The following is a 27,058-nucleotide window of genomic DNA, read 5'->3' as shown; positions in this document are numbered from 1 at the left end:
GGTAACTGTATATGCCAATTACAGTATTAAACAGAAGGACACTGCTATCTTCAGGCTGCAGTGGTATTGCATGCTGAAGGCTTATTTTGTGAATGAAACCTCCACCCTGCAGAGCTGATATATTGATCACATGACCAGGAACCAATCTCATTCGTTCTTGACTTTTATCAGGGCTGAAGCTGTCAGTGACAGCTTGGTTTTACAGGTAGCAGCTTTGCACAGTGTCGGCTGCTACCTGTTATAGGGGAGACATAAATGAATGTACCTGCACAACAACATGTGGGGGTAGGTAGGGGTAAACACAAGGTCAGTTTCATTATAGATGCAGTATTATCTACAGACAATTGACCTCACTTGTTATTCAGTTATGCAGCAGCTTTTACCATATGTGACAGTCTTAGGCCCTGCCAGACTTTGTTTATTGTGAGCAGAGAAAACTCTAAATTTTCTCTGGGTCTTGTAATCCTGGCCTGGGAGTTTGAAGGTTCTGAAGCGCCTTGGGTGGGAAGGAACCGTCAATCCTCTATCCAGGCTTTGCCAGATACCTGCAGCCAGTGGCTGCTGGGGCTCAAAATTTTTGGGGGGCGCAAACGAACTGAAAAGTTCTGAAAAATACTGAAACAAAAACATCAAATGCAGCCTCACTGTGCCATCAATTGCAGCCACTGTGCCCATCATATGCAGCCACTGTGCCAATCATATGCAACCACTGTGCCCATCATATGCAGCCACTCTGCCCATCATATGCAGTCAACTGTGCCCATCAGATGCAGCCTCTGTGCCCAGCAAAAGCAGCCAACTGTGCCCATAATATGCAGCCAACTGTGCCCATCATATGCAGCCAACTGTGCCCAAAATATACAGCCAACTGTGCATATCATATGCAGCCAACTGTGCCCATCATATGCAGCCTCTGTGCCCATCATATGCAGCCTCCATGCTCATCAAATGCAGTCAACTGTGCCCCATCAATTTCAGCTTCTGTGCCCATAGTATGCAGTCACTGTGCCCCGCAAATGCAGCCAACTGTGCTCCATCAATTGCAGCCGTTGTTGCCCCCCCCCCCGCCCGCCCGCTGTCTGCCCGGCACTTACTCCATCATGGTGGTGGGTCAGGCAGCGGATCAGGCGGCGAGCTGTAGGACATGTAGCACAGCGATGGCTTGGTGTCATCCATGCAACCTCCGTGCGTGTCTTCGTCCTGTTTTGCTAGGCGGCCAATGAGATCGTCTTTACCTTCAGCCAATCAGGTGCCCAGTATTACATTCGGGCCTCTTGATTGGCTGAGAGGCGGTTCTGTGTTAGTAAAGCAAATATTCATTTGCTTTGTTAACACACCTGGGTGCACTGCAAGAGCAATTGTTTGCGCTCGCAGTGCACCTTTTTTGAAGCCTATTAGAGCCTTTGGCTCTAATCAGGTGCTTCAAAAACACCCCCCTGCCGCTGTAATTCAGGCGCCCCGTGCCCGAAAAGGAGCCAGACGCCTGAATGGGGGTGGCTACAGCGGCCATGGATAGATTCATGCAATGCATGAATCTATCCATAGTACACAGAGGGGGTGGCTGTAAAGAGTGGGTGGCGCCTAAGCACACCTAATGGACGCACCGCCACTGCCTGCAGCCTGGGAGAGTACACATGTGTGCTGGGTTGATATAAACCAGGTCTGAGAGTAGCTCAGAGCACTGGGAGCTGTGGCAGTGGCAGCTGTAGTTGTTGCCGTTTGAAGACAGAGCCTGGAAGTTCTTGCTGGAGACTGCATCTCTTGTGAGGGGAATTCCTTGCCCAAGGATTGGGAGAATCAAGACAGCTACGGGAAATTGGGAAAGCTGAGGCAGCTAGCAGGTCCAGTGGGCTGGAGGGAATCTGGAAGTCTCTAGAAAGATCAAGCTGGAAAACCCTATCAAGGTGCTGCAACCAAGGCTGAGAGAGCCAGAATAGCCAGTGGTCTGGGAGACCAAAGAGAGCAGAGATGCAGCTGACAAGAGAGCCAGGTGGCTTGGTATTTTCAGTGATCGGTTGTTTTGCTGAAGTTGGAAAATCTCCTGTATGGATTGAATCTTTGTTTAAACTTTTACTTTGCTTTTCGTTTAAAAATTGTGCTACAATGTGCTTAAAAACAGTTCGAACTGTTATGGATTACACTAAAAAAACACATCATTTTATTATATCTTTTCATGTGACAACACTGAAGAAATGACACTTTGCTACAGTGTAAAGTAGTGAGTGAACAGCTTGTATAACAGTGTAAATTTTCTGTCCCCTCAAAATAACTCAACACACAGCCATTAATGTCTAAACCGCTGGCAACAAAAGTCAGTACACCCCTAAATGAAAATGTCCAAATTGGGCTCAAAGTGTCAATATTTTGTGTGGCCACCATTATTTTCCAGCACTGCCTTAACGCTCTTGGGCATGGAGTTCACCAGAGCTTCACAGGTTGCCACTGGAGTCTCTTTCACTCTTCCATGACGACATCATGGAGCTGGTGGATGTTAGAGACCCTTCTCTCCTCCACCTTCTGTTTGAGGATGCCCCACAGATGCTCAATAGGGTTTAGGTCTGGAGAAATGCTTGGCCAGTCCATCAACTTTACCCTCAGCTTCTTTAGCAAGGCAGTGGTCGTCTTGGAGGTGTGTTTGGGGTTATTATCATGTTAAAATACTGCCCTGCGGCCCAGTCTCCGAAGGGAGGGGATCATGCTCTGCTTCAGTATGTCACAGAACATGTTGGCATTCATGGTTCCCTCAGTGAACTGTAGTTCCCCAGTGCCAGCAGCACTCATGCAGCCCCAGACCATGACACTCCCACCACCATGCTTGAATGTAGGCAAGACACAATTGTCTTTGTACTTCTCACCTGGTTGCCGCCACACACGCTTGACACCATTTGAACCAAATAAGTTTATCTTGGTCTCATCAGACCACAGGACATGGTTACAGTAATTCATGTCCTTAGCCTGCTTGTCTTCAGCAAACTGTTTGCGGGCTTTCTTGTGCAATATCTTTAGAAGAGACTTCCTTCTGGGACAATAGCCATGCAGACCAATTTGATGCAGTGTATGGTCTGAACACTGACAGGCTGACCCCCCACCTCTTCTACCTGTGCAGCAATGCTGGCCGCACTCATACATCTATTTCCCAAAGACAACCTCTGGATATGATGCTGAGCACGTGCACTCAACTTTTTTGGTTGACCATGGCGAGGCCTGTTCTGAGTGGAATCTGTCCTGTTAAACCACTGTATGGTCTTGGCCACCGTGCTGCAGCTCAGTTTCAGGGTCTTGGCAATATTCTTATAGCCTAGGCCATCTTTATGTATAGCAACAATTCTTTTTTTCAGATCCTCAGAGAGTTCTTTGCCATGAGGTGCCATGTTGAACTACCAGTGACCAGTATGAGAGTGTGAGAGCGATAAGACCAAATCTAACACACCTGCTCCCCATTCACACCTGAGACCTTGTAACACTAATGAGTCACATGACACCGGGGAGGGAAAATGGCTAATTGGGCCCAATTTTGACATTTTCAATTAGGGGTGTACTCACTTTTGTTGCCAGCGGTTTAGACATTAATGGCTGTGTGTTGAGTTATTTTGAGGGGACAGCAAATTTACACTGTTATACAAGCTGTACACTCACTACTTTACATTGTAGCAAAGTGTAATTTCTTCAGTGTTGTCACATGAAAAGATATAATAAAATATTTACAAAAATATGAGAGGTGTACTCACTTTTGTGAGATACTGTATATCTTAAAAGGTACAACCAGCTCATTGCATAGTGAATACTAAACATTACCTTGGGGTCTTTTACACAATGTTTCATGATTTCTCTCCAGTTTCTGTCCACTGTCTGGAAGAGACGTCCTTCCTCAGGCATTTGCTGCATGATGTCCTCAGAGGAGAATATAGGTTCTAGATAGAGCCACTGAGCCTGCACCTTTAGCCATTCATCAATAGTTTCCTGGATCCTGATCAGGCGTTCCTCCCATTGCTGAAAGTAAGAAGAGTATGAAACAACAATGAAAAAATTGCAACATCATGATACTGGGCTTTTAGAATAAAACCATTTTTCAAAAATGATCTGTCTAGTGAACCAATCAATTTCAGTTTTTCATTTTCTAATATTGAATAACATTATAAACCAGACAAGCTGACTAGATGCTGGGGACAGTACAGACTGCTTTGCCTTAAGACACTTTTATGACAACAGAAATAGTTAGGTTTATTAATATACATCAAATAGTAATTTAGGTTGCCCTTCAAAAAGTGAAATGATTATATTTAGGCATCTCATTGGGTTAATAAATACATCAGTGGTATAGAGCAATAAATCATAATCTACATTTTATTGTTTTTTGCAGTGTTTTTTCTCAATGTCTAAATGTCCAAGACTCCAAGGATTTTGATATTTTTGTTTTAAAATAATTGTCTAAACGTATAAAAAAAAGTTGGTTAACAAGGGCTAAAATACCTGCTGAAGGGTGACAATGCTCACTCATGTATCTATGGAGTAACATTGTCATCCTCAGGACAGGAAGGTCATTTAGCACTACAGAACACCTTCCATTCTCCTCTTCAAAATGGAAGGAGGTGCACTGTAGCCCATGGAGATAGCTGGGAACAGTGCTAACTGATAACAGTGCAGCACAGGCACAGTGTAAAGGAATTTATCACTGCCAGTATTTCTGACAGATATGTGTTTGCACTTATCAAGCAAAACGCTTTCAATGGTATGTTTAACAGACCAAAATGGAGCAAATAAGAGAAGTTCATTATAAGTGTTTACATGTATTTTAAGTCAGCTCTGTCAAACTTGGAACCTCTACATATTACCTAGTAAATGTCAACTAATATGTCAACACCATATGTAACTCTACCCGACAGGCTTTACTGCACAGTCACATCTAATTGTTTGCTAAAAAAAAAAAAGAAGCTCAATACTGAATATTTGATGTACCTTTATTTCTTTCTCAAAAGGCTTGATGAAAGGGGATCCTCTCATTGTCTGTGTCTTGACAATCTGGTCATCTAGAATGGTCTGGATTTCATCCACTGAGGACAGGATGGACACACCTGATTCCCGGTAAGCGCTCGTGGTAAAAGAAATGGAGTCCCACATGTCTTGCATTGTATGCATTGCCTTTTCCAAGGAAAATTCCTAATCAAGAAACAGGAAAATTTATTTTATGCATATACAGTATGCATTTTTTACGCTGCCCATTCAAATAGCTCATCTGTCAATAACTGAGCTGCACACCAGTCAAAAGTAACTACAGCAATCAAATGCTAATTATTTCTTTACAGTGTGATCCAATCAACAGTTGTAAATAAACTTTAAAATCTAAAATAAGGTCAATAATTATAATAAGATGTAATAAATCATATCTTACCTTACTAGCTGCAGCGCTAATCTGCTCAAAGCTTTCAAGATAAGGGGTTAAATTCTGTTTTAGAACTTTTCTGAGGGTGGAACCAGAATTTGGTGTGAGGTCATAGCCAACAATCTCCGACATCTGATCCCAGTGACGGGTCCTTATGCCTGGGTTGCAAAGGATGCTCACCAGGGGGATATAATCCTGAAGAGGAGACATTAAATGAACTGCATGCTCAGTATAATGAAAAGGAAAAAAAAAAGGTGATGATAGACAAAAATATTTTGAAATACTGTGCCACCAAGTCCTGTCTTACAACAATTAACGTATGGTGAATTTCTCTTGCCATCAGCTGCAGGCAGTTGGAAGATACAGGGTATAGCCTAAAACTTTATAAGATTACTCTTTCTCTTCTTGCCCAAGAAAAACAAGGGACTCTGTGTCTATACTTTCCTTGATGAGAATCAAATTTAGGACCCTAATGGTGAAGAGTGCAAGTGCAAGCCACTTAGCCAGCATGCTCTGGTTTCCAAAACTATGAGAGCCTCATAAAAATCCCTATTCTGTATACTGCATTTCACCACAATCTGGCTTTTGTTTGCCTGTCTTTGGGCATCTGTTGACCTCAGTAGATACCCATGGCCAACGGAAGGTGGTAATGGGGAGTCTGTTGGTCAGGGTGGAATATTTTGGTTGATAGATGCTGAATTGCTTTTCAAGAGATGATATTGACATTAGAACTAAGAGCACATTGAGATGCACCCTTAAAGAACAGGCAGTTGCATTGTTTCTTTACTTTTTACAATGATGTAATGTTTTAAATAGAAGAATTCCAAACCATAAACCATAATTCTATAAATATATTAATAGTATGCTGTCAAAATGTGAATGTAAAAAAAATCACACAATACTCATTGATATCCTACAGTATCAAATATTCACTGCTGTGTAAAATTACAAGTTTTAAGTGCAAATAATGTGCAAAAATTCATATAAGAAAGTGCAAACAATGTGCAAAAATTCATATAATCACTTCTCAATTATATTCACACCCGACTGTCACCTCCCTCCCGACTATGGAAAAGCTAAGATCTAAATGGTCCCATGACATCCCCAATTTTGACAACGATGACTGGGATGACATATGGGATTTCCCATTTAGCTCCCTGGTCTCTCTGAGAGATCGCCTGATCCAATTCAAGATAGTCCATCGGGCATATTTTACCCCTCACAGACTACACAAAATGAACCCCGACTCCCCTCCCGGATGTTGGAGATGTGGTGGGACTCCTAGGGACGTCACCCACATCTTCTGGACCTGTCCGGCAATTGTCGGATACTGAAGGGAGATATTGGACTTTATCACACAAATCACCTCTGTGCCACTACAACCATCAATGTCAGTCTGCATACTAGGCCTGGTAGAACAACTAATTCCTACGGTGGCGGGACGCACACTGGTGGGATTGCTCCTGTTCTATGCCCGTAAAGGTATAGCCCTTAGTTGGGGCAAACCAACCCCCCCTCCTCTCTCCCTGTGGAAACAATTAATTAACAATAGTTTACGTCTGTATAAAGACACATATGACAACAGAGGCTGCCCCAACAAATATAGCAAAGTCTGGTCTAAATGGCTGGCAGATCCCTCCACCGCTTCAGAGGCCTCTCAGTAGACCCCAATCACAAAGTAGCTCCCAAGCGGGTGCCAGGTGTACACAATAATCTACAATATGCTATTTTACCATGTACAACTGCACATAGCACCACCTCATGACCCAGTAAACTGTACCGCTATGACTGATTTCATAATATATTTTTCATGAATAAGGTGACAGCGTGATTCCTGCAAGGATCACATAGACATCATATTAGACCAATGTATGTTTAACTGTTTGTTCTCTTTATCTGTTTTTGTTTCTCTTTTTAAAAACCAATAAAAAGATTTTGGAAAAAAAAAAAATTCATATAATAAACATTTCATATAAAGTGCAAAAATCCATATTGAATAATCAATAATTCATACACAAAAGATGAACAATAAAAGTCCAAACAAAGTCCATCCATGTGCAAGAAAAGTGCTCCTGTACTGAACACAACTAGGGCGGATCTAGCAGAGTAATGTCAGCACACACACAGACCGATCTACTGTCTTTGCGGCAGTGTTTATTGGAAGTAGTTTTTGCCTGTATACCAGTTTTACTCTGCAAGTGCAATACTTTCTTATTAAACAAACCTTTTAAGCAGTATAGTACTATGAGCCCTCTTCCTTATTTCTAAATGCATGTAACTGCTGGAGTCGGAAGGTGGAACACACCACAATGTCTAGGGGCTGTTCAGGAGCAAGTTGTGGTCCTCCAGAGGGGAATATTCCTAAGTAGTGCTTATGATCTCCTTTGTGGGATCTTATGGTCTGCTAAGCAGCCTGTTTGCACTTTATTTATAGTTGTTTTCAGCACAAAAGCACTTTTCTTGCACTTGGATGGACTTTATTTGGACTCTTTATTTTGCATCTTTTGTGTATGAATTATTGATTATTCATTACGGATGTTTGCACTTTGCACCTTATATGAAATGTTTATTATATGAATTTTTGCACATTATTTACACTCTATTGTATGAATTTTTACACATTATTTACACTTTATTATATTCATTTTTGCACATTATTTGCTTGTTAAAACGTGTAATTTTACACAGTAGTGGATACTTGATACTGTAGGATATCAATGAGTTTCATGTGATTTTTTACATTTACATTTTGTTTTTTGAGACTGCGCACTATTAAAATTTTAAAAGAGTTTGTGTGGTCCAGTATTCAGGTATTATTTAGTGCAGCAGTTCTCCTTTTATTTGAGGCCAAATGCAAGTCTCAGGAATTTCTAAACTAGCATAAACCATAACTGTCATGGAAGATAAAGCGGTTGAGCTACCACAGATAGATAATTTTGTTTCTTTCTCACAATAAACCTGACACGTGACATGCCACCAGTAATGATGTAGTTACAAAGATACAAGATACAAGAAAGCCGGACCACAGGGACTAATGATGTTTGGTAATTTACACCTCACCATGACGAGATGTCAATGTGTCCTTCTGACATCTCTTCTGCATGCACTGGGGCAGTAGTTATTATTCTAAACTTGTGCATGTAAGCAATATCCACACAGAGGTTCCCTTTTTTACATTGGATCAACACTAACATAAATGTTACTGTCACCATTCAAAAAAGTTATCTCCTCTTTTTGGTGAGCTAGCATAAAGTGAACATGTGCTTTTGCAGGGCAAAACATCTTCCTATAACTTCTCTTCTCCCCAGGGGCAAAAACTTACATTTCTTTCTGTCTTGAACTTTGTTCAGCCAGTAGTAAAGACAAATGCCTAGTACTTCCAGGTATGAAGAAGCATGTGATAGCCCTAAGGCTTGTTGATGGCCCAGTGCTGTCATATGGTGGTAGGAAGAGACCACAGCCAAAAATGTGACTTGGTGCCTAAAAATGTTTTTTTTTCTTTTAGAGCCTGATGTCTGAACAGAGCCAAAAGGAAGGAAAGGTGACTATGTACCAGTATGTGTTGCCAGGAAAGGGGCACATAAAAGGTAAGTGAAATGGCAAAAAAAAAAAATTTATGTTTGAAAAGTTTAAAGAAATTATAGAACCTTGCCCAATTTTTACTGCCGAGTCTGTCCTAATTGGGAAAATGTTACTTTATTTTCTATGTGGTCACCAATAGAAGACATGAGGATTATTTCCTCAACAGGGAGGCAGAAAACTGGCAGATATCCTAATTCTTCCCCACTTTATGGGTTATCCTCAGAAAAGTAATAGAGGGAAATTTTCATAAGGGGACACAAGTGATGGTGACTTGGGGGGGGGCAAGAAATTCCCTTGATTTGCAGAGATTTGGGACCAGAAGTGAAGGGAAATCTCCCCAATGGGAAAATGGGTTATGACCCTTCGGAAGAAAGTTTTGCCTATAGTTCTACTTTAAGCTGAGGCTATGTGCACAGATAAGCTAGTAAAAGCTACATTTTACTGCTGTAATGTGTATACCTTAAAAGACTTGATTTGATCTATGATGGAAGAACACATAAGAACTATGCGGCTTTCCTTCTTCTCTTCTTCCACCTTATTATCTGTCAATGACCTATGCTGGGCTGTCTTCTTTTTCTCCATTTCTGCCTTCTTTTCTTGCTGCTGGAAAAATTTCATCATCTTATACACCTCTCTGAAGAATTCATCCAATTCGGCTTCCATGCTTTCTCCGTTCAAGTCAAGAAAAGCTCCATCGATCCACCTAAAGAAAAGAAAAAACAGAGAACTGATAGAAGAAAAAAGCTTTGTTGTATTACAATCCCACACCATCAGCACAACTGGGTATACAGTGGCCACCAAGACTGCACTTTCTACTAATGTCCATTTAGCTCTCCTTACGTCTTCCATGCTATATTATTATATATCTGAACAAAGAACACAGGTCAGACAGTCGTCTGTCTCTAAGTGCTATAGCCTAACAGGTGTAGCATTTCGTTCTAGGAGGGAAGTGGGCTGTTTTGCACATAAGCTGTCTTTCTGCCACAGAGTATACAGGTCAGCCTGTAGGAAGCTGGGTTATACACAGTATTATACAGCCCCTTGGCTGCCAGGAGACTAAAATGCTGTCCAACCATAGGCCACAGTACTTAGAACTGTGTGTGGGTATACAATTTTGATGGGGAGGGTGAGAACGGCCAATTGGGTCTTGTCCAGTGAATTATCCTTTAGATATTAGAGATCATCATCATGGAAAGAAAAGAACATATTAGGAGCCACAGATTTTTCTATAATAAATACACTAAAATTCCACATTTATGAATGTATTTGTTTCTGAATTAGATTTTTCCATTTATCGTAGCATTTCACAAGCACATACTTCTTTTCAGTCCTCTGCCACTTATAAATGATAGCAAACAGTTTTTGGTATGGGTCGATGTTAGTTTTCAAAGCGTCCAGCTCAGGGTAGGTTGTCAGGTCCCATTTGTACAATGCTTCTTCTTTATTAATGTAAGCCAATGTCTCATCTGCATCTGCTATTCGTTTCTGAACAGTTCTCACGTCAGCCACATACTGCAACCAGATGGAACATTACAGATAATAAGATTGTGAATTCTGATGTTAAACATTATTGGCATATGAACTGGTCACACAAATGCAATATCAGAATAAAAACATTTCTGAGATAAGACTTGTGCAGTTTATTGGGACCTTACCACTCTAACACTCGTAAAAACAATAAACAAAAAAACTTGTTCATGTCCACTTCTATTACCCAGCATTACATAACTTAGCAGATCTGAATAAGGGAAAAAAAACTCTGCTCCAGGATAGTCTCCTAATTACTCTGTTGGTCAATATGGCATATAGGAAGGGTGAAACAGATAATTTATTTCTTATTGGTTACTGGAGAAAACATGACCTTTGGGGGTACATCCAGCACTTATAGGGAGGGTTCATGCCCCTAAATTATTCCTCCCCTATGGGTTCCACCCTACCCTAAACACTGCATCTTCAGATTTTGTTTAGATTCAGTAGGGAGTAGATGCTAGAGACCATTAAGGTTTATTTTTCCATATTTAGTTTGGGATTTTATCTGGGTTTATTATGGGATGAAACAGATACTGAACTGCAGATTAGCTACTTTCCCATTGCAAAGTAAAAATTTTATTTAGTCGTATTTAGCATTTTTCATAGGTCTCCAGTTCATAGTAATACCTCACCCCAATTTTTCATTAAATGTAACATAAAAACTACTGTAATAGTAATCAAATTACTGTATATGCTTGCTAAAAGTACACTAATCTTTCCATTAAAAAACATTATCTGTCTGATATCATGTTTGACCTTGTGCTATTTGCAAAAAAAAACATGAGGTTACAACAGACAACTAAGAAAAGAATGTAGAAACTTGTATTGCATTTAGGACAAGTTCTATTGACCACATTACTGCCTGCTGTTGTCTTCTTTATCCTTATGGTAGGAAGATGGAAGACATAAATAGATGAAGCCATCACACAACATATTGAAGTCCCACCTGCTGCATCATATCCAGCTCAGAGCACTCTGCAAACTCCTCCATCCGTCGTGACAGCTTCTCCAGCTCCAGCATGAGCTTCTCTCTCTTTCCCAGTAGTTCAATCTCACCTTTACGCTTGGCCTTTTCAATTAGCTTTAAGAAAAAGACACAACTTTTATCAGAAACAACACTGTAGCACCATCACCACTCTAAAGCCCATAGCTTACAGCCATACAACAGTGGTTTACAGCAATCCTCTACCACTTCCTCCTGTATCAACCTCATTTGTCCCCTTAATGGCAAATAGGTCCTTATAAAATTCCTTGGTCTGGTGTTTCTGTAAATGGCTAATAGCTGTTGTAAACTTCTAGCAGAGTCCTTAAAGCACAACTCAATGAAATAAAAAAAATCAAACCAGTAGGCCTCTCTTCCTTCACATTGCAAGGGTTAATTGCCTGTTATGTCTAGGAGATTACAGAACAGGCCCTATCACCTGATTCCTCACTCCAGCGCTCACCGCCTCCACCCAAAGCTCCGGTCTGTGTGCAGAAACCCAACGCCATTACATACAATACAAGGATATTAACACTGCATCTTACATTTAGGAGGCCGGAGGTGGTCGCAGCTTACAGCGGCAGCTGTGGGGGACTGGTTGCAGCGCTGAAGGGGGTCTGCTGGAGTGAGGAGTAAGGGAAGAATTTTCTCCTTAATTTTCTGCTCCTAGACTAAATTAGTAAACTGCAAGGGTGGATTGTTTTTATTTTCCTGGAGTTGGGCTTTAACAGGCCTTAATGTCTGTTATAAATACTTTAGCAGAGCAGTTAATTTAAGAGAGGGAGGGGCCGCCTAGGGGGAGAGGAGGAGTCACCTAGGCAGTGAGAGAACGGAAGGAGGAAGTGAGACAGGAAGTACCTGTCAAAACCAGGTACCCACTCCCCCCCCCCCCCAAAAAAAAATTACATGCCAAATGTGGCATGTAAGTGGGCGAGGAGTGCTTAAAGCGGAAGTTCCACTTTTAGGTGGAACTCGGCTTTAATTTCCTTACACGTTTGAGTATTCTTTGCAACGTGAAGCTTTACCTCATTTACTAAGCTTTGGAGCAACTGCACTTTGCAAAGTGCACAGTCTATTTGTCTTTAGTAAATCAACACCTGTGACTTTGCCCTTGATGGGAAAGGTGATAATGGGGTTGATTTACTAAAGGCAAATAGACAAAGTTGCACTCTGCAAGAGCAGTTGATCCAGAGATTAGTAAATGAGGTGAAGCTCTGCTGACTTCCATCATCTAATCATGTGTAAACAAAAATGCATTTTTTAAAAATTTTCCTTGCATGCGATCGGGTATTCTTTGCTAAGTGAATTTTTGCAAATTTACTAAGCTCTGGAGCAACTGCCCTTGCAGAGTGCAACTGCGCATTGCAAACTGCACAGTCTATTTGCCTTTAGTAAATCAACCCCTTAGTCTTTCCTCCATTAGCAAGCTTCTGAACCCACCTAGTTCATAGCTTTCATAAGGGCCATCTGCAAATGCTTTCCCAACTTTTCCACCCTAACCCTTAGGGGTGCTTAGCTTCAATATCTACAACTCTCACATTTTAATCCCTGCCTCATCGACAACAATTACACCACCCTGACCTTAATGGAATGCAATAAGGTAAAAAACCTTCTAGCTTTACAATGTTAAATAAGATCTCCCAAGTAGAGTTTTCAGAACACTTTTCAGCTGCTATAAATTTCTTCCTTTAGTAAAAGCTCCCACTGCTTCCAAAATCCCAAAGGTAAACAGGCATTCACATAGTTTACATATCATTGTAGGAAACTTTTGTTACCCCCCCCCCCTTAATTTTACATGTGGAATTTTAACCACTTTGGTTTTCCAGTAAGAAAAAAGCCAACTCACTTTTAGGCTCAGTGATGTTCAACAGAAAGCAAAAAGTTAAAAAATATCACAGCTGAGCTAAAGAAAGAATGTCATGTACTGGCTAGGATAAAAAATTATGTATGCTTTAATTGATCAATTGTATGACTATTGTCCATTTGATTGAGATTAGTATGTAAATGTTTTACTGCTGTACCTGATTGTTATATACCAAAACCAGCTACCTTTAATTTTTCTGTTATTTGTATGGAAATTTCAATAAAAATTATTTAATGATAAAAAAAAAAAAAAAGTGAATGCAAACCCCAGAGAGAAAAACAGACGATTAGCCAGCCAAGACGGAATGTAATAAACCAATAATCCACATGTAACTTGGCAAACCTACTTTGCAGCAACTTGTTTTAGGAGTACCGCATCTCTTGGTAAAATTTCCCTTTATCTCACTTACCTCATCATTTTTATCAAACACGGGGTTAATATTTTTGGGCCACAATAACACTGTTGAGTTTAGGGCAAGGTCTTTTGGTGAAAATAAAAATACATCTAGAAGATAATTCATTCTCCTCTGGCATTCCTGAAAAAGGAAAAAATAATATAATACAATAACAATAATGGAAGCTATAGTCTTGTTATATCAAGATACTTTAAACATATGCTTTAACAAATGTGTTCTCTATGGGAATAACAGTATAGCAATAAAAAAAACTATATGGCTACAGTAAAGAAGAAAGGAAAGGCATTTCAAAGTCTAAATATAGAGAATATTTCTGTAAAAAAAAAAAAAGGAACAGAATATAATAAAGGATTAAAGAAAACCAGATTGCTAATACTGTAATATCAAATCAAAGTGATTGTAAACCCTCACCTTGTAAAATACCCCTTTCAGTTAAAAATAGAAATGAAAGGCAAAACATTTTTGTATAGATATAAAAAAACATTATAAGCAAACACCTTTTTTCCCTTTTTTTTATAAGTGATCACATTCTCTCTGGAGAGGAGAATCACCAGCACACTGAGCTCCCCAGTGAATGGCTGCGCAGCGGGGGAGTGTCAGGACAAGTCTGATCATTGAAGGAGAGAAGGCTGAGTTCCCAGCATAGCTAGAGAACTGACCATGATGTGCTCTTCTGTTTAGTGTGGTCAGTTTTTTTTATAGGAAAGCAGACGGACTGGCAGGATCACCAGGGATTTCACACAAACGAAGCAATACAAAGAGAACAGGATACTTTTTTATACAAGTACATGATACAGCAGGCACATATCAGGAATATGAAATGTTGGGGTAATAAACACTTTAAATGCCTAAAATGTGTAAAAATATAATCTCCAGGGGGCTTATTTATAACATAGAGCAGATATTGCTGTTAGCTTTCTGCTATACTTTTTTGAATCCAAAATTTTTTTATTGACAATGAGGGCTTTCACACTGAAGCGGTGCGCTGGCAGGAGAAGAAAAAATCTCCTGCAAGCCGCATCTTTGGAGCGGTGAAGGAGCGGTGTATTCACCGCTCCTAAACCGCTCCTGCCCATTGAAATCAATGGGACAGCGCGGCTATACCACGGTAATACCGCAGCTATAGCCGCGCTATACGAGGAGTTTTAACCCTTTTTCGGCCGCCAGCGGGGGGTTAAATCCGCACTGCTAGCGGCCAAATAGCGCTGTTTTAACGCCGACGCCCCCTACCGCCCCAGTGTGAAAGGGGCCTATAAAAGAAAAACATAGAGCAAAACAAAATAAAACGAAACAGCCCGAGTTTATTGAGGGACGATTATTCAGAAGTCTCTGTTGTCTACTCTCGGATGTACAACAGGGAAATTCCCAAACTTGGGCCATAACCATGATAACTCTAGGTGGTCTTCTAATTGTAATAACCTATCCGTCACTAATTGTGGTGGGGCGAGACTTGGGTTATCAAGCCAACTTTGCCAAATGAGATTACATTTTTTTATCTGCTTTTCGATGGTGATAAGCCAACTGCTCTCTAAGTAGAAGGGATATAACGCAGGCGATCCACTGCACCCTAGAAGGCACTGTGGGAGCCAACCAAAATTGGGCGATCAGCTTTCTAGCTAGGTACAATAACCTGTACACCATAATATCTCTCTGCTATACTTCACACAGCCATGCACACATAGTTAAATAGTCGAACTGAAGAAAGGAACAAGTCCATCTAGTTTAACCAATAGCAAAAATAAATTGAAAGCCTCCATAAACACAATCATATACCCACAGTTGATCCAGAGGAAGACAAAAACGTTCCTATGAGCATGGCCCAACTTGCTACAGTGGGGTAAAAATAAATTCCTTCCTGATCCCCAGAAGGCACAATATGGATTGCATTTTATGACCCATTCATAAAATCTGTGTGTGTAGCCTCTGATAATTCACAGAATTCTCTAAGAAAAGGAAGCTCCATGATTGGAAAAGAAGCAATCGTGTCTTAGACAGGTTACATAATTTGGCTTTTGTACCAGCTCCAGCTTTGGACACCATTAATGTGCAATGGTTTTTATAATGCCCCTCTAAAGAGAATTACATTTGAGCCCTTGGAAAGATAATTTGTGAACAAGAAATATAGAGGACAAACCACATGTTGTCAGGGGTTTTCTTCTGAAAGCTGACTATGACCATCATTGGAAACTTGTTCTAAAACTTTAGTACAGGACATCAATAAATAATTACTGTTTTCAGAGTATACATACCGAGATTCGTGATTTCAAAGCTATAATGCCTTTCGTTTTAGCCTCCTCAACAAATTCAATTTCTGCAATTACATCTTCTGTTGTTTCAGGAACTTTTAACGCCTGTATTTTAATGGACTCAAATTCCTTACAGATTCTGCAATATAAGGTGGATTAGAAATGAGTGTGAAATGTTTCTGAAAAAAAAAAGCCTCATTATCACTTGCAGGGTAGGGGGCGGGAGTGGCTGTAAAAATAGGTAGTTGAGCCATGGTTTTGCCAACTGCTCACATAAACCAAACATGGTGACTGAAATGGGTGGTGCACATGCCACAACAAAATGCACACTACAGGTTGTATCCGGTGGGCATTACCACTGCTAAACACAATGGGCCACGTTGCAACTGCCCTGTAACTATGTGCAATGCATTAGTAACAGAACTTAATAGAAACACAAGTTAAATCTGACTTCCTGTTAAACAGCTAATCACACCAAATAAATATACATATGAGATAAGTTTTACCTTCCAAAAATGTGTATTTTTGTCCATTCAGTCCTGAAACTTAAACAGCTCTGACACACAGCACTGCCCTGTCTTCGTGTAGTTCAGTAACACTGCACTGTCTTGACCCTCCCCAAGCCTGTGACTGGACAATGAACGGAGAAGCAGCAGGCTGATGAGCTCAACTCTTATGCCGCGTACACACGGTCGGACTTTACGGCAGACTTTGCCCGGCGGACTTTGACGTACTTAACGACGGACTTTCTGAATGAACGGACTTGCCTACACACAATCCACCAAAGTCTGTCGAATTCATACGTGATGACGTACGACCGGACTAAAATAAGGAAGTTCATAGCCGGTAGCCAATAGCTGCCCTAGCGTGGCTTTTTGTCCGTCGAACTAGCATACAGACGAGCGGACTTTTCGACCGGACTCGATTTCAACGGATTGATTTAAAACATGTTTCAAATCTAATGCCCTGTACACATGGTTGGATTTTCCGACGAAAAATGTGTGATAGGACCTTGTTGTCGGAAATTCCGACCGTGTGTAGGCTCCATCACACATTTTCCATCGGGTTTTCCGACACACAAAGTTTGAGAGCAGGATATAAAATTTTCCGACAACAAAATCCTTTGTCGGAAATTCCAATCGTGTGTACACAAATCCGACGGACAAAGTGCCACGCATGCTCAGAATAAATTAAGAGACTAGGGGCCAGGTGTGACGTTGACGCTGGGGGGGTGCGGTCTGAGCATGACGGAGTGAGAGGCGGAGCACCGCAGTGGCGCGCTCGAGCAGGAGATCGTGTTCGGCGGGCTGAGTAAGAGACGCCAGGAGCACCACGAGTATATGCCGGGACGCGGACGAGAGAAGGGCATAGGTCGGGCTGAAGCATTCAGATACCCGCCCATTACCAAATACCTCGCTGCGAAGAAAGAACCAGCCATGTCAGTGGAGACCGGTGCTGTTTCACAGCGTGCTGTACGGGCCGCTCAGAGACAGCTAGCGGCGATGGAGGAATCAGTTATCCCAATCACCTCAAGCAAATCAGTTGGGAACATCCGTACAGAGCTGGTGGAAGCCACTGAAGTGAGTCCCCCAATCACGCCCTGGACTAGGGCTACTACAGAGACTCAGGTATGTTCTGTTAATATAGGGGAAACGATTGCACTGGCTGGTGGTGGTGAACAGGATATTAGGAAGCTCATACAGGCGCTACCAACTAAAGAGGAATTACAAGTCCTGTTGAGCGATCTAAAGGCGGCGGTAAGAGAAGAAATGAGCGAAGTAGCTGCTAAGCTAGAGGTAATGGACAAAAGAATGTGTAGCTGTGAGTCCTTACAGTCCTCGGCAGACGCCCGCATAGATTTGTTGGAAAGGAAGTTTAAAACACAACATCAAAAACTGCTAATGTTACAGTTGCAAGCAGAAGAATCTGAGAATAGAAGCAGAAGAAATAATGTACGCATTAAAGGGATCCCAGAAATAATAAAAACACCCGACTTGAGAAAAACAGTAACTGATATCTTTAATAAATATTTAGAAAAACCCTTTGAAACCCATATTGAGCTGGACCGCGTTCATAGGAGTCCGGTAGGGCTCATTTCGGAACAAGGGCCCCCCAGAGATGTGTTATGCCGGGTGCACTTTTTCAGAGTAAAAGAAGATATAATGAGAGCAGCGTGGCAGAAAGGTGCACTGGAATATGCAGGCCAGAAGGTCCAGGTGTTCCCAGACCTTAGCTGGCAGACGAAGAGAAGGAGAAGGTTACTGAGACCACTTCTGGATCAAATACGGGCAAAGGGTGCAACTTATAGATGGGGGCACCCATTATCATTAATCATAAAAAAGGATGGCCATACCTTTGCCCTGATGGTACCAGAGCAACTACCGGACTTATCTAAGTTCTTAGGTTCAGAAGTAGTGGAGGTCCCCGACTGGATTGATATCTCTATTGACAATGTGGGGGAGTATACTCAGCAGAAGAAACTGCAGAGGAGCAGGAATTGGGAGAAGGAAGCAGAATAATAGTACTTTGGTGGACTCCCTAATTCGGACTTTATGCGGTACTCCCTGATCCTTTTTTTTTTTTTTCTTTCCGCTTCTCTTTATGTTGACCCCCCCCCCCCCCTGTGTGCCCTCCCTTGTCTTGCCCCCTTATGTGGCCCTATTTTTTATTTTTCATGCTTAATGGAGGGTTTCCCATAAGAATTTTATGTATTATGGAATGCAGGTGGGGAAAACCCCGGATATAGAGTCAATGAGACTCAAAGTGGTGTCAGTGGAAGGTTCCTCTGTTCCCCTTTAGTTTTGGTTTCCGTTTTTTTTTTTTTTTTTATTGTCTTTCTCTTGGTGGTGTGCTGTGGAGATGGTAGATTTATTGCTGTGTTTTGGATGAATAACACGTGGGTTTTTGGAAACACATGATATATTTGATGCACATGAAGAAAGTAATGGGAAAGGTGTAAAGGGGGGTTGGGAAGGGGGAGGGGGTTGAGGAGGTGTGGGTTTTCAAGGGAGGGGGAGGTGGGGGGAGTGGTAAAGAAAAGGGGGGAAGGGGGAAAAGGAAAGGAAAAACATTTTTTTTTCTCTTTCTCTTGGTGGTGTGCTGTGGGGATGGTAGATTTATTGCTGTGGTTTTGATGAATAGCACGTGGGTTTTTTGGAAACACATGATATACTTGATGCACATGAACAAAGTGATGGGAAAGGTGTAAAGGGGGGGTGGGGAAGGGGGAGGGGATTGGGGAGGTGTGGGTTTTCGAGGGAGGGGGAGGTGGGGGGAGTGGTAAATGAAAGGGAGAGGGAAGAGGGGAAAAAAGAGAAAGATTTTTTTTTTTTTTTTGGTGTGGGGGCCAAAAGGGTGACAATTAATCACAAATGAAGTGGTGACATTCACTAAATGGGGCGGGAGGGGGAGGCTTGGGAGGGGGGAGGAGGGAGGGATGGGGAGGGAGGGGAGGGAAGAAAGGGGAAAGAGTTAAGATATTAAATATCAAGAATTGTTTCACTTTGTCACGATAATATTTTCACACTAATTAATACAAAGCTTTCAGTGCCTCTCATGAATTAGGGTGGGATAGGGTGGGGTAGAACACAAGTAAATTGTTTTTTTTTTTTTCCCCTTCATCGCCCCGCCCTTCTGGGGTTGGTATGGGGGTGTGGGGGTATTAGGGGAGGGGACCGGGGGAGGATAGGGGTAGAGGAGGGAGATACACGGGGTAATCCATTAGGAGTAAAGGGTAGAGAGGAAGTTGATTAGATTTGTGGGGAGGGTTGGGGGGAGGGGGGGTGGGGGTAAATTAAGTACTATGATGGCAATTACCAAATAAGTATGGAAATGCAAATACAGCTGCATAAGGTTATTTTTGCTTTCTTTTGATGTGAAAAGGGAAGATACAGGGTGATGTCCTGAGGATCGGGGAAGACAAATATGTTGGAAAATTTTTTTTTCTTGTTTTTCTTTTTTTCTCTTTGTCTCTTTCCTCTTTTTAGTTATTATCAAAAGGCGCGCCACTGCTATTGCTGATATACTCACGCTCAAACTTTTCGTGTTCAGGGACATTCCCCAATAATAGACGTCTCCCCTCCGAGTGGAGGAATAGTCGGAGGCGTTTCTTAATCCAGTTTTGGAGTTTTTTTTTTTTTTTCTTCCAACGGCATCGAGGATTCGCGCCGATTGGATTTTTCCCTTAACTGGTATAAGGGAACTGGGGGAAGGGGGGTTTTCTTTTTTTTTTTTTTCCCTAGTCTGGGGGTCCTCCTCCTCATAGCCCCCAAGAGATCGTAAAGACATGACTAGAATAAAATTCACTTCATATAATGTCAAGGGACTGAACATTCCGGAGAAACGGATTAGATTACTTGAGGAAATGGGCAGGCTTAAGACGCAGATTGTTTTTCTCCAGGAGACACACTTTAGAAGGGACAGAATACCAAAACTTGTAAACCATAAATTTCCAATAGTCTATCATAGTGCATCTCTCAGCGCCAAAACTAACGGAGTATCTATTATCGTTTCGAAACAGATCCCATGGAAGGAGTTGAAGGTAGTTACAGATGAGGAGGGCCGTCTTTTAATTGTAAAAGGATTAATTGGATCACAGAGGGTCACATTGGTGAACCTATACCTCCCGAATGAAGACCAGGTCGGTTATTTAGAAATTTGCCTGCAAACGATACATCAACATAAAGATGGAATCCTAGTGATAGGAGGAGATTTAAATCTCACATTGGATCCTCTCCTGGATACGTCCAGGGGAGCATCACATCTTTCACTGACAAAAATACGAAGAGTTAAGAAATTACTAAGTAATTTGCAGGTAATAGATTCATGGAGGACACTCCATGTTCAAGACAGGGACTATACTTTCTTTTCGTCAAAACATAAGACATACACTCGCATTGATTATATTTTGATATCACAGACAGCCATAACATCATTGGTGAGTGCTGACATAGGATCATTCACCTTGTCAGATCATGCTCCGACAGACTGTACGCTGGATTTAGGGGAGGAGGAACGCCGTGAATGGCACTGGAAGATTAATGAGACGTTGCTAAAGGATAAGGAGTATGAGCAAAAACTAAGCCAGGAACTGGATTCCTTCTTTCTGACAAATGAGTCGGATGAAGTCACCCCATTCTGTGTTTGGGAAACACATAAATGCGTGGTGAGGGGAGTTTTGATATCGCTAGGGGCACATAGGAAAAAAAAGCTCAATGAACAGATCGAGGTTATGTTAAAAAAAATTCGGGAAGTAGAATTAAAACATAAAAAATCCCAGATACAGTCATTAGAGGAGAAATTAGGTGGTCTCCGAGAAGACCTGAACTCCCTACTCATTGAACAGGCAAAAGCGAGATTGAAACGGGGAAGGCGGACACTATATGAATTTGGGAATAAACCAAGCAGGATGTTGGCGAAGGCCCTTAAAGATGCCTCAATACAGTCCTATTTGTCAGGTATTAAAACACAGAGGGGTGAGGTGGTGAACTCATCGCAGGACATGGCACAGATTTTTAGAGAATACTATGAGGGTCTTTACCAACTGGATGGTCACCATTCCCCACAGAGGCATAAAAATAAACAAGAGAGGGCAAGAGGTTACCTATGTAACTCAGAAATGCCAAGGCTAACGGAGGAGATAGCACGAGAATTAGATGTACCAATCTCAATAGAAGAATTTAAGAAAGCAATAAACCTTCTAAAAGTAGGGAAAGCCCCGGGCCCAGATGGCTACACCCTGATGTATTATAAACTTTTCGCTGAGAAATTGGCTCCAAGATTCATAGCGGCTTTTAATACCCTACGGGAGGGACAGACGATACCTAGGGAGATTTTGATGGCACATATAGCAGTAATCCCGAAGGAGGGAAAGGATCCATCCCAATGTTCCAGTTACCGACCAATTGCGTTGCTGAATGTGGATTTAAACATTTTTTCTAAAATTTTGGCGTTAAGATTAGAAGAGTATATTCCTGCATTGATTCACCCAGATCAAGTGGGATTCACTGCAGGAAGGGAGGGGAGGGAAAACACGCAGAGAGTAATCAATGCGATATACACTGCACAGAGTAGACAGGAATCCCTTATATTGTTTTCAGCTGATGCAGAAAAAGCATTCGATAGAGTTGACTGGATTTTTCTTGAAGCAACTTTACAACATATTGGACTGGGTGAAGGAATGCTGAGTTGGCTTTCAAACCTTTATTCAATTCCAAGTGCGAGGGTTAAGGTAAATGACAGATTGTCGGACCCTTTTAGGATACAAAATGGAACGCGGCAGGGTTGCCCCCTATCGCCAATTATCTTTATTCTCACACTGGAACCTTTCTTAAGGAAAATATGTGCTAATCCTAACATTAAGGGTATTAAGACAGAAAGTGAAGAGCACAAGTTGGCAGCATACGCCGACGACTTGATCTTCTTTATATCCTCCCCAATTACATCCCTTCCATCTCTTCTAAGGGAGATAAATAATTTTGGAGACTTAGCAAACTATAAAGTAAACTATACTAAGTCCGAAGCTATGTGGTTGGAAATGAAGGTAACTGAAACACAACAGATAAAGTCACAATTTAACTTTAGATGGTCAGACTCTCATATAAGTTACCTGGGGACCAAAATTCCAAAGAAGCTTAGTAGAGTGTTTGAACTAAACTATGCCCCGATGCTAAGACAAATTAAACAGGATTTTAGGAGATGGGATAGGGAAACTTTCACTTGGTTTGGAAGGACAAATATTATAAAGATGAACGTGATGCCTAGACTCCTTTACTTATTGCAAACTTTGCCAATAAAGATCCCTTCGAACTTCCTAAAGGACCTTAGATCAAGGTTCCTGAGGTTCATCTGGGCAGGGAAGCCAGCAAGAGTAAGGAGAAACATTTTAGTGCTCCCAAAAGAAAAAGGAGGTATTGGCTTTCCAGACCCAGTGAGATACCAGGAAGCCCTACAGTTAGCTAGAGTGGTGGAATGGTGTGCTTCCGCAAGGAAGCCACACGTACAGTTAGAACAAGCGACGGTTAAAATCCCACTGGAGGGAATAGCATGGATAGCAAAATCGAAATTACCCACTATAGTGAAAAAACATCCGCTAACAGGCGCAACCATTCGCTCAATTAATATGATTTTCAAAAAAACAAACCTTTCACCTTATCCGAGCCCTATGACCCCTGTATTGGGCTCCCCAGATTTTCAACCAGGCTTATCAGATCGGAGTTATGAGGTACTAAAACACAAGGGGAGAAGCAGGCTTATAGACTTTTCTAGGGATAGCCGTTTGATGACACGAGGTGAGATAGAGGGAGAAGTGGCATCGGTCCTGGATTATTTCAGGGCCATGCAGTTAGGAGCGTTTATCCGTTCAAAAATTAAAACATACCCAGTGATACGGGAGTTAACTTGTTTCGAGCGGAAATGCTTAAGCGGCGAAAGTATGAGACACTCTCTATCACACTTTTATGAAATATTAACGAGCCTGGAAGCCCCACAGGAGCTCAATTTCATGCAAGCATGGGAGAGAGAGTTAGGGGTAACGTTTTCTCAAAAACAGAAGGTTAAAATGTTAAAATCTATACATAAGACATCGATTGCCAGTAGATACCAAGAGGGAGGATATAAAATCCTTACTAGATGGTACAGAACACCATCAGTTCTTCAAAAAATTTTCCCACAGGTTTCAGATAGGTGCTGGCGTTGTAAGAGAGGGGTGGGTACGATGCTACACATATTTTGGGACTGTGAGGAAATTAAGAGTTTCTGGGAAATGGTCGAGGAAAGGATTAAGGATATCACAGGTGTGTCTCTTGGGAATAACCCGGCTGCATTCTTACTAAATGATGTCCCCTTATCGGTGGAAAAATATAAGAACTCCCTGCTCAAACATCTTCTCACGGCTGCAAAGGCCTGTATACCAGCTCTGTGGAAGAGTACAGTCCCTCCGACCAAAACCCAGTGGTGGGCCAGAATTATAGAAATTCAACAAATGGAAAACTTGACCATGATGCTGAAAGAACAAGATGAGAAATATCGGAGGATTTGGTCCCCTCTAGTGGATTATAGAATTAGAGAACAGGAGAGGTAGATTATGTAGGATCGAATGGAAATGAGGAGGGGGTACCCCCTGACAGTGCTTGCTTTTTTTTTTTTTTTTTTTTTTTTTTTTTTTTGAGGGCGGGGGTACAAGGGGTATGGGAAAAGAAAAGGGAAAATATACTTGCCTTTGGAACAGAGGAGATTTAGAATCATTTTGTAAGGAAATGTGTTATGTTGTTATATTATGATAAAAAGGAGTTATATGAGTGGACACGAAGATTAAATGAAATGTTTCATGTGGCATGTAATACATGATATTCAAAAAATAAAGAATTTATAAAAAAAAAAGAATAAATTAAGAGATGAAAGCTATTGGCCACTGCCCCGTTTATAGTCCCGACGTACGTGTTTTACGTCACCGCGTTCAGAAAGATTGGATTTTCCGACAACTTTGTGTGACCGTGTGTATGCAAGACAAGTTTGAGCCAACATCCGTCGGAAAAAATCTTAGGATTTTGTTGTCGGAATGTCCAAACAAAGTCCGACCGTGTGTACGGGGCATTAGTCTGTCCAACTTTTGAGCAAACAAAGTCCGCTGGAGCCCACACACGATCGAATTGTCTGACGAAATCCCGTCTGCCGGGCAAAGTGTGCCGTAAAGTCCGCTCGTGTGTACGTGGCATTAGACTCTACTCTCTTCTCCTATCATCATGTTCCTTGTTAGTACATGAACACTGCAGCACAGCCAATTGGCTCCTTTTGCTGCTTCTCTTACCCCTATCTAAACTCTGTTGTACAGGGACCGCAAGAGGCTGATAACAAATCTCAGCAACATGACAAGACTCAGCATTCCATTAGTGTACCTATTATCACATTCAGCATGATGATGTCACTACTCCAGTCATAAAAAATGCGTCTTATGCATTTCTGGCCTGGGAATTTGACAAATGAAGATACTAGAGTATACTGTGCCATATGCGATAGACAATGAGACATTGGAGTGATACATCAATCAGACTTGCCCAAGGCTCTGAGCTCAACGGTATCCAAAGCAATGCACTAGAAAGTATTCACCTACATTGTCTACCCAGCTTATTTAAAAGACACTCCAGCTAAAATGTTAATTTTCATTTGGGACAAAGCAGTAAAGGTTTAGAAACGCTGTCAGACTTTAACTGCTATTGACTGGAAAAATTTCCCTTCACTTTAGTGGGGTCAACATATAGGCAGGTGCAATCTACTTTCTCCCCTGCAGTTGTCTCTTAATCGCAGTGGCCTTGGAACTGGAAGTCAGGAGGAACATCGTTTCTCTATGACAGGGGTCTCAAACTGGTGGCCCTCCAGCTGTTGCGAAACTACAAGTCCCATGAAGCATTGCAAGGCTGACAGTTACAAGCATGACTCCCACAGGCAAAGGCATGATGGGACTTGTAGTTTTGCAACAGCTGGAGGGCCGCCAGTTTGAGACCCCTGCTCTATGGTTTCCTGGGTCACTGGGGAAGCTATCCGGTTAGATGCTGCCACCCCATGTGACTCTGCCAGCCATCTTGGGTCAGGCAGAGACTATTTAAGGCCCTAGCCCCCAGGTCTGGCACATTTGTGAGTTGGTAGAGTGACAGGTACCCCGCCTGTTGGGGACAGGACAGCACTAATGGTAGGAAAAGGTTCCTGACAAGGAGGGAAAGCATAGGGTCGCAACTCCTCTGGACATCATCCCGCTTGGGCACTAGATGGCCAGGTTGCATTGTGTTCTCTTAACAGACGCTGTCAGTCCAGCTGATCCCTGCTCTCTTCACATTACTGCAAACTGTGAGTGCACTCGGTTGGGCAGCCTTCCCACTGGGTTTGTTGTGAACTGTTGTTGTATTATTTCAATACAAGTTCTCCATTTGTGAATTATTACAGCCACGCCATGCTGCACCCCAACTACAAACAGCTTGTAAATTCAGGGGGATATTTCATTAATGGAGACGTGGAAAACAAGTACTGAACAATACTGTAACTATAAATCCCAGTATGTCAGTAGTGTAAGACCCCATACACACTATTAGATTTTCTGCAGATTTTTGTCTTCAGATTTACCAAAACTATGTAGTGCAAGGGCCTGCCTGATTGCATACAAATTGAAACTCTTAAGGTTTGACCTCATATTATATGGTTTTGGAAAATCTGAAGACAAAAATCTGCAGAAAATCTAATAGTGTGTATGGGGCTTAAAATTGCTGTCTTACACTACTGACATACAGGGGTTGATTTATTAAAGGCAAATAGACATGCAGTTGCAAATGAGGTGAAGCTTAACTTTGCATAGACTACCCAATCACATGCAAAGAAAATAAAAAAAATCCATTTTGCTTGCACATGATTGGATGATGGAAGGCAGCATAGTTTCTCCTATTTACTAAGCGCTTGTGCAAATGTTTCCCCTCATTTACTAAGCTCTGGAGCAAATGTCCCTCCAAAGTATACAGTCTATGTGCCTTTAGTAAGTCAGCTCCACTGTGTTATAGTTATTATATTCTCTGAAAATGATGAAACCTTGAGATCCTACTCACTTTTCATTCTCCGATCTGTGGTCTTCCACCAGACTCTCTAGCAATATGCTGGCAAAGCTTTTGGCCTTGTCAGCCAGACCTTCCTTGAGATCATCACAATCCAACTGTACCATAGTGTAATGAGCCCGTGCGGGGAGTCCCATTATTTCCTTGGCCAGTCGGTGGAACTGTTCTATGAACTGTAAGAAAAGATTAAAATGACCAACACTATAACGCAGTACTAAAACACTCTTTTGACTTATACACAGCCTTCACTATGATCAGTTACATCAAAAAGAGTACTGACAGGTAATGAGGTAATGTTGAAAAGTATGTAATAAAAAGATGAATTGTACTTCATTGTACTTCTGCACAATCAGGTGCTGTTATCACTACATACATTCAGCACAGCAGGCTTAAAGAAAATATACTGTATAGCTCTGTATACATTTTCCTTTTAAATGTATTAAAGTAATTGTAAAGGCTCGTTTAAA

General features: G+C 41.7%; 1 protein-coding gene across 1 annotated transcript in view; it reads right to left on the bottom strand.

Moving 5' to 3' along the window:
* DNAH12 (dynein axonemal heavy chain 12) overlaps nucleotides 1–27,058 on the bottom strand; it is a 253,222-nt gene that overhangs the window by 146,659 nt on the left and 79,505 nt on the right. The window contains exons 12-20 of the mRNA XM_073592248.1: nucleotides 26,586–26,764; nucleotides 16,003–16,138; nucleotides 13,748–13,873; nucleotides 11,439–11,573; nucleotides 10,281–10,474; nucleotides 9,422–9,665; nucleotides 5,390–5,575; nucleotides 4,957–5,157; nucleotides 3,796–3,990 (exon numbers count right to left, since the gene is read on the bottom strand). Coding sequence (XP_073448349.1) covers nucleotides 3,796–3,990; nucleotides 4,957–5,157; nucleotides 5,390–5,575; nucleotides 9,422–9,665; nucleotides 10,281–10,474; nucleotides 11,439–11,573; nucleotides 13,748–13,873; nucleotides 16,003–16,138; nucleotides 26,586–26,764 — 1,596 coding nt within the window. The remainder of the gene's footprint in view (nucleotides 1–3,795; nucleotides 3,991–4,956; nucleotides 5,158–5,389; nucleotides 5,576–9,421; nucleotides 9,666–10,280; nucleotides 10,475–11,438; nucleotides 11,574–13,747; nucleotides 13,874–16,002; nucleotides 16,139–26,585; nucleotides 26,765–27,058) is intronic.

The sequence above is a fragment of the Aquarana catesbeiana genome, linkage group LG07, assembly GCF_042186555.1.
Source record: "Aquarana catesbeiana isolate 2022-GZ linkage group LG07, ASM4218655v1, whole genome shotgun sequence".
NCBI lineage: Eukaryota > Metazoa > Chordata > Amphibia > Anura > Ranidae > Aquarana > Aquarana catesbeiana.
This window is presented reverse-complemented; position numbering and strand designations above follow the sequence as displayed.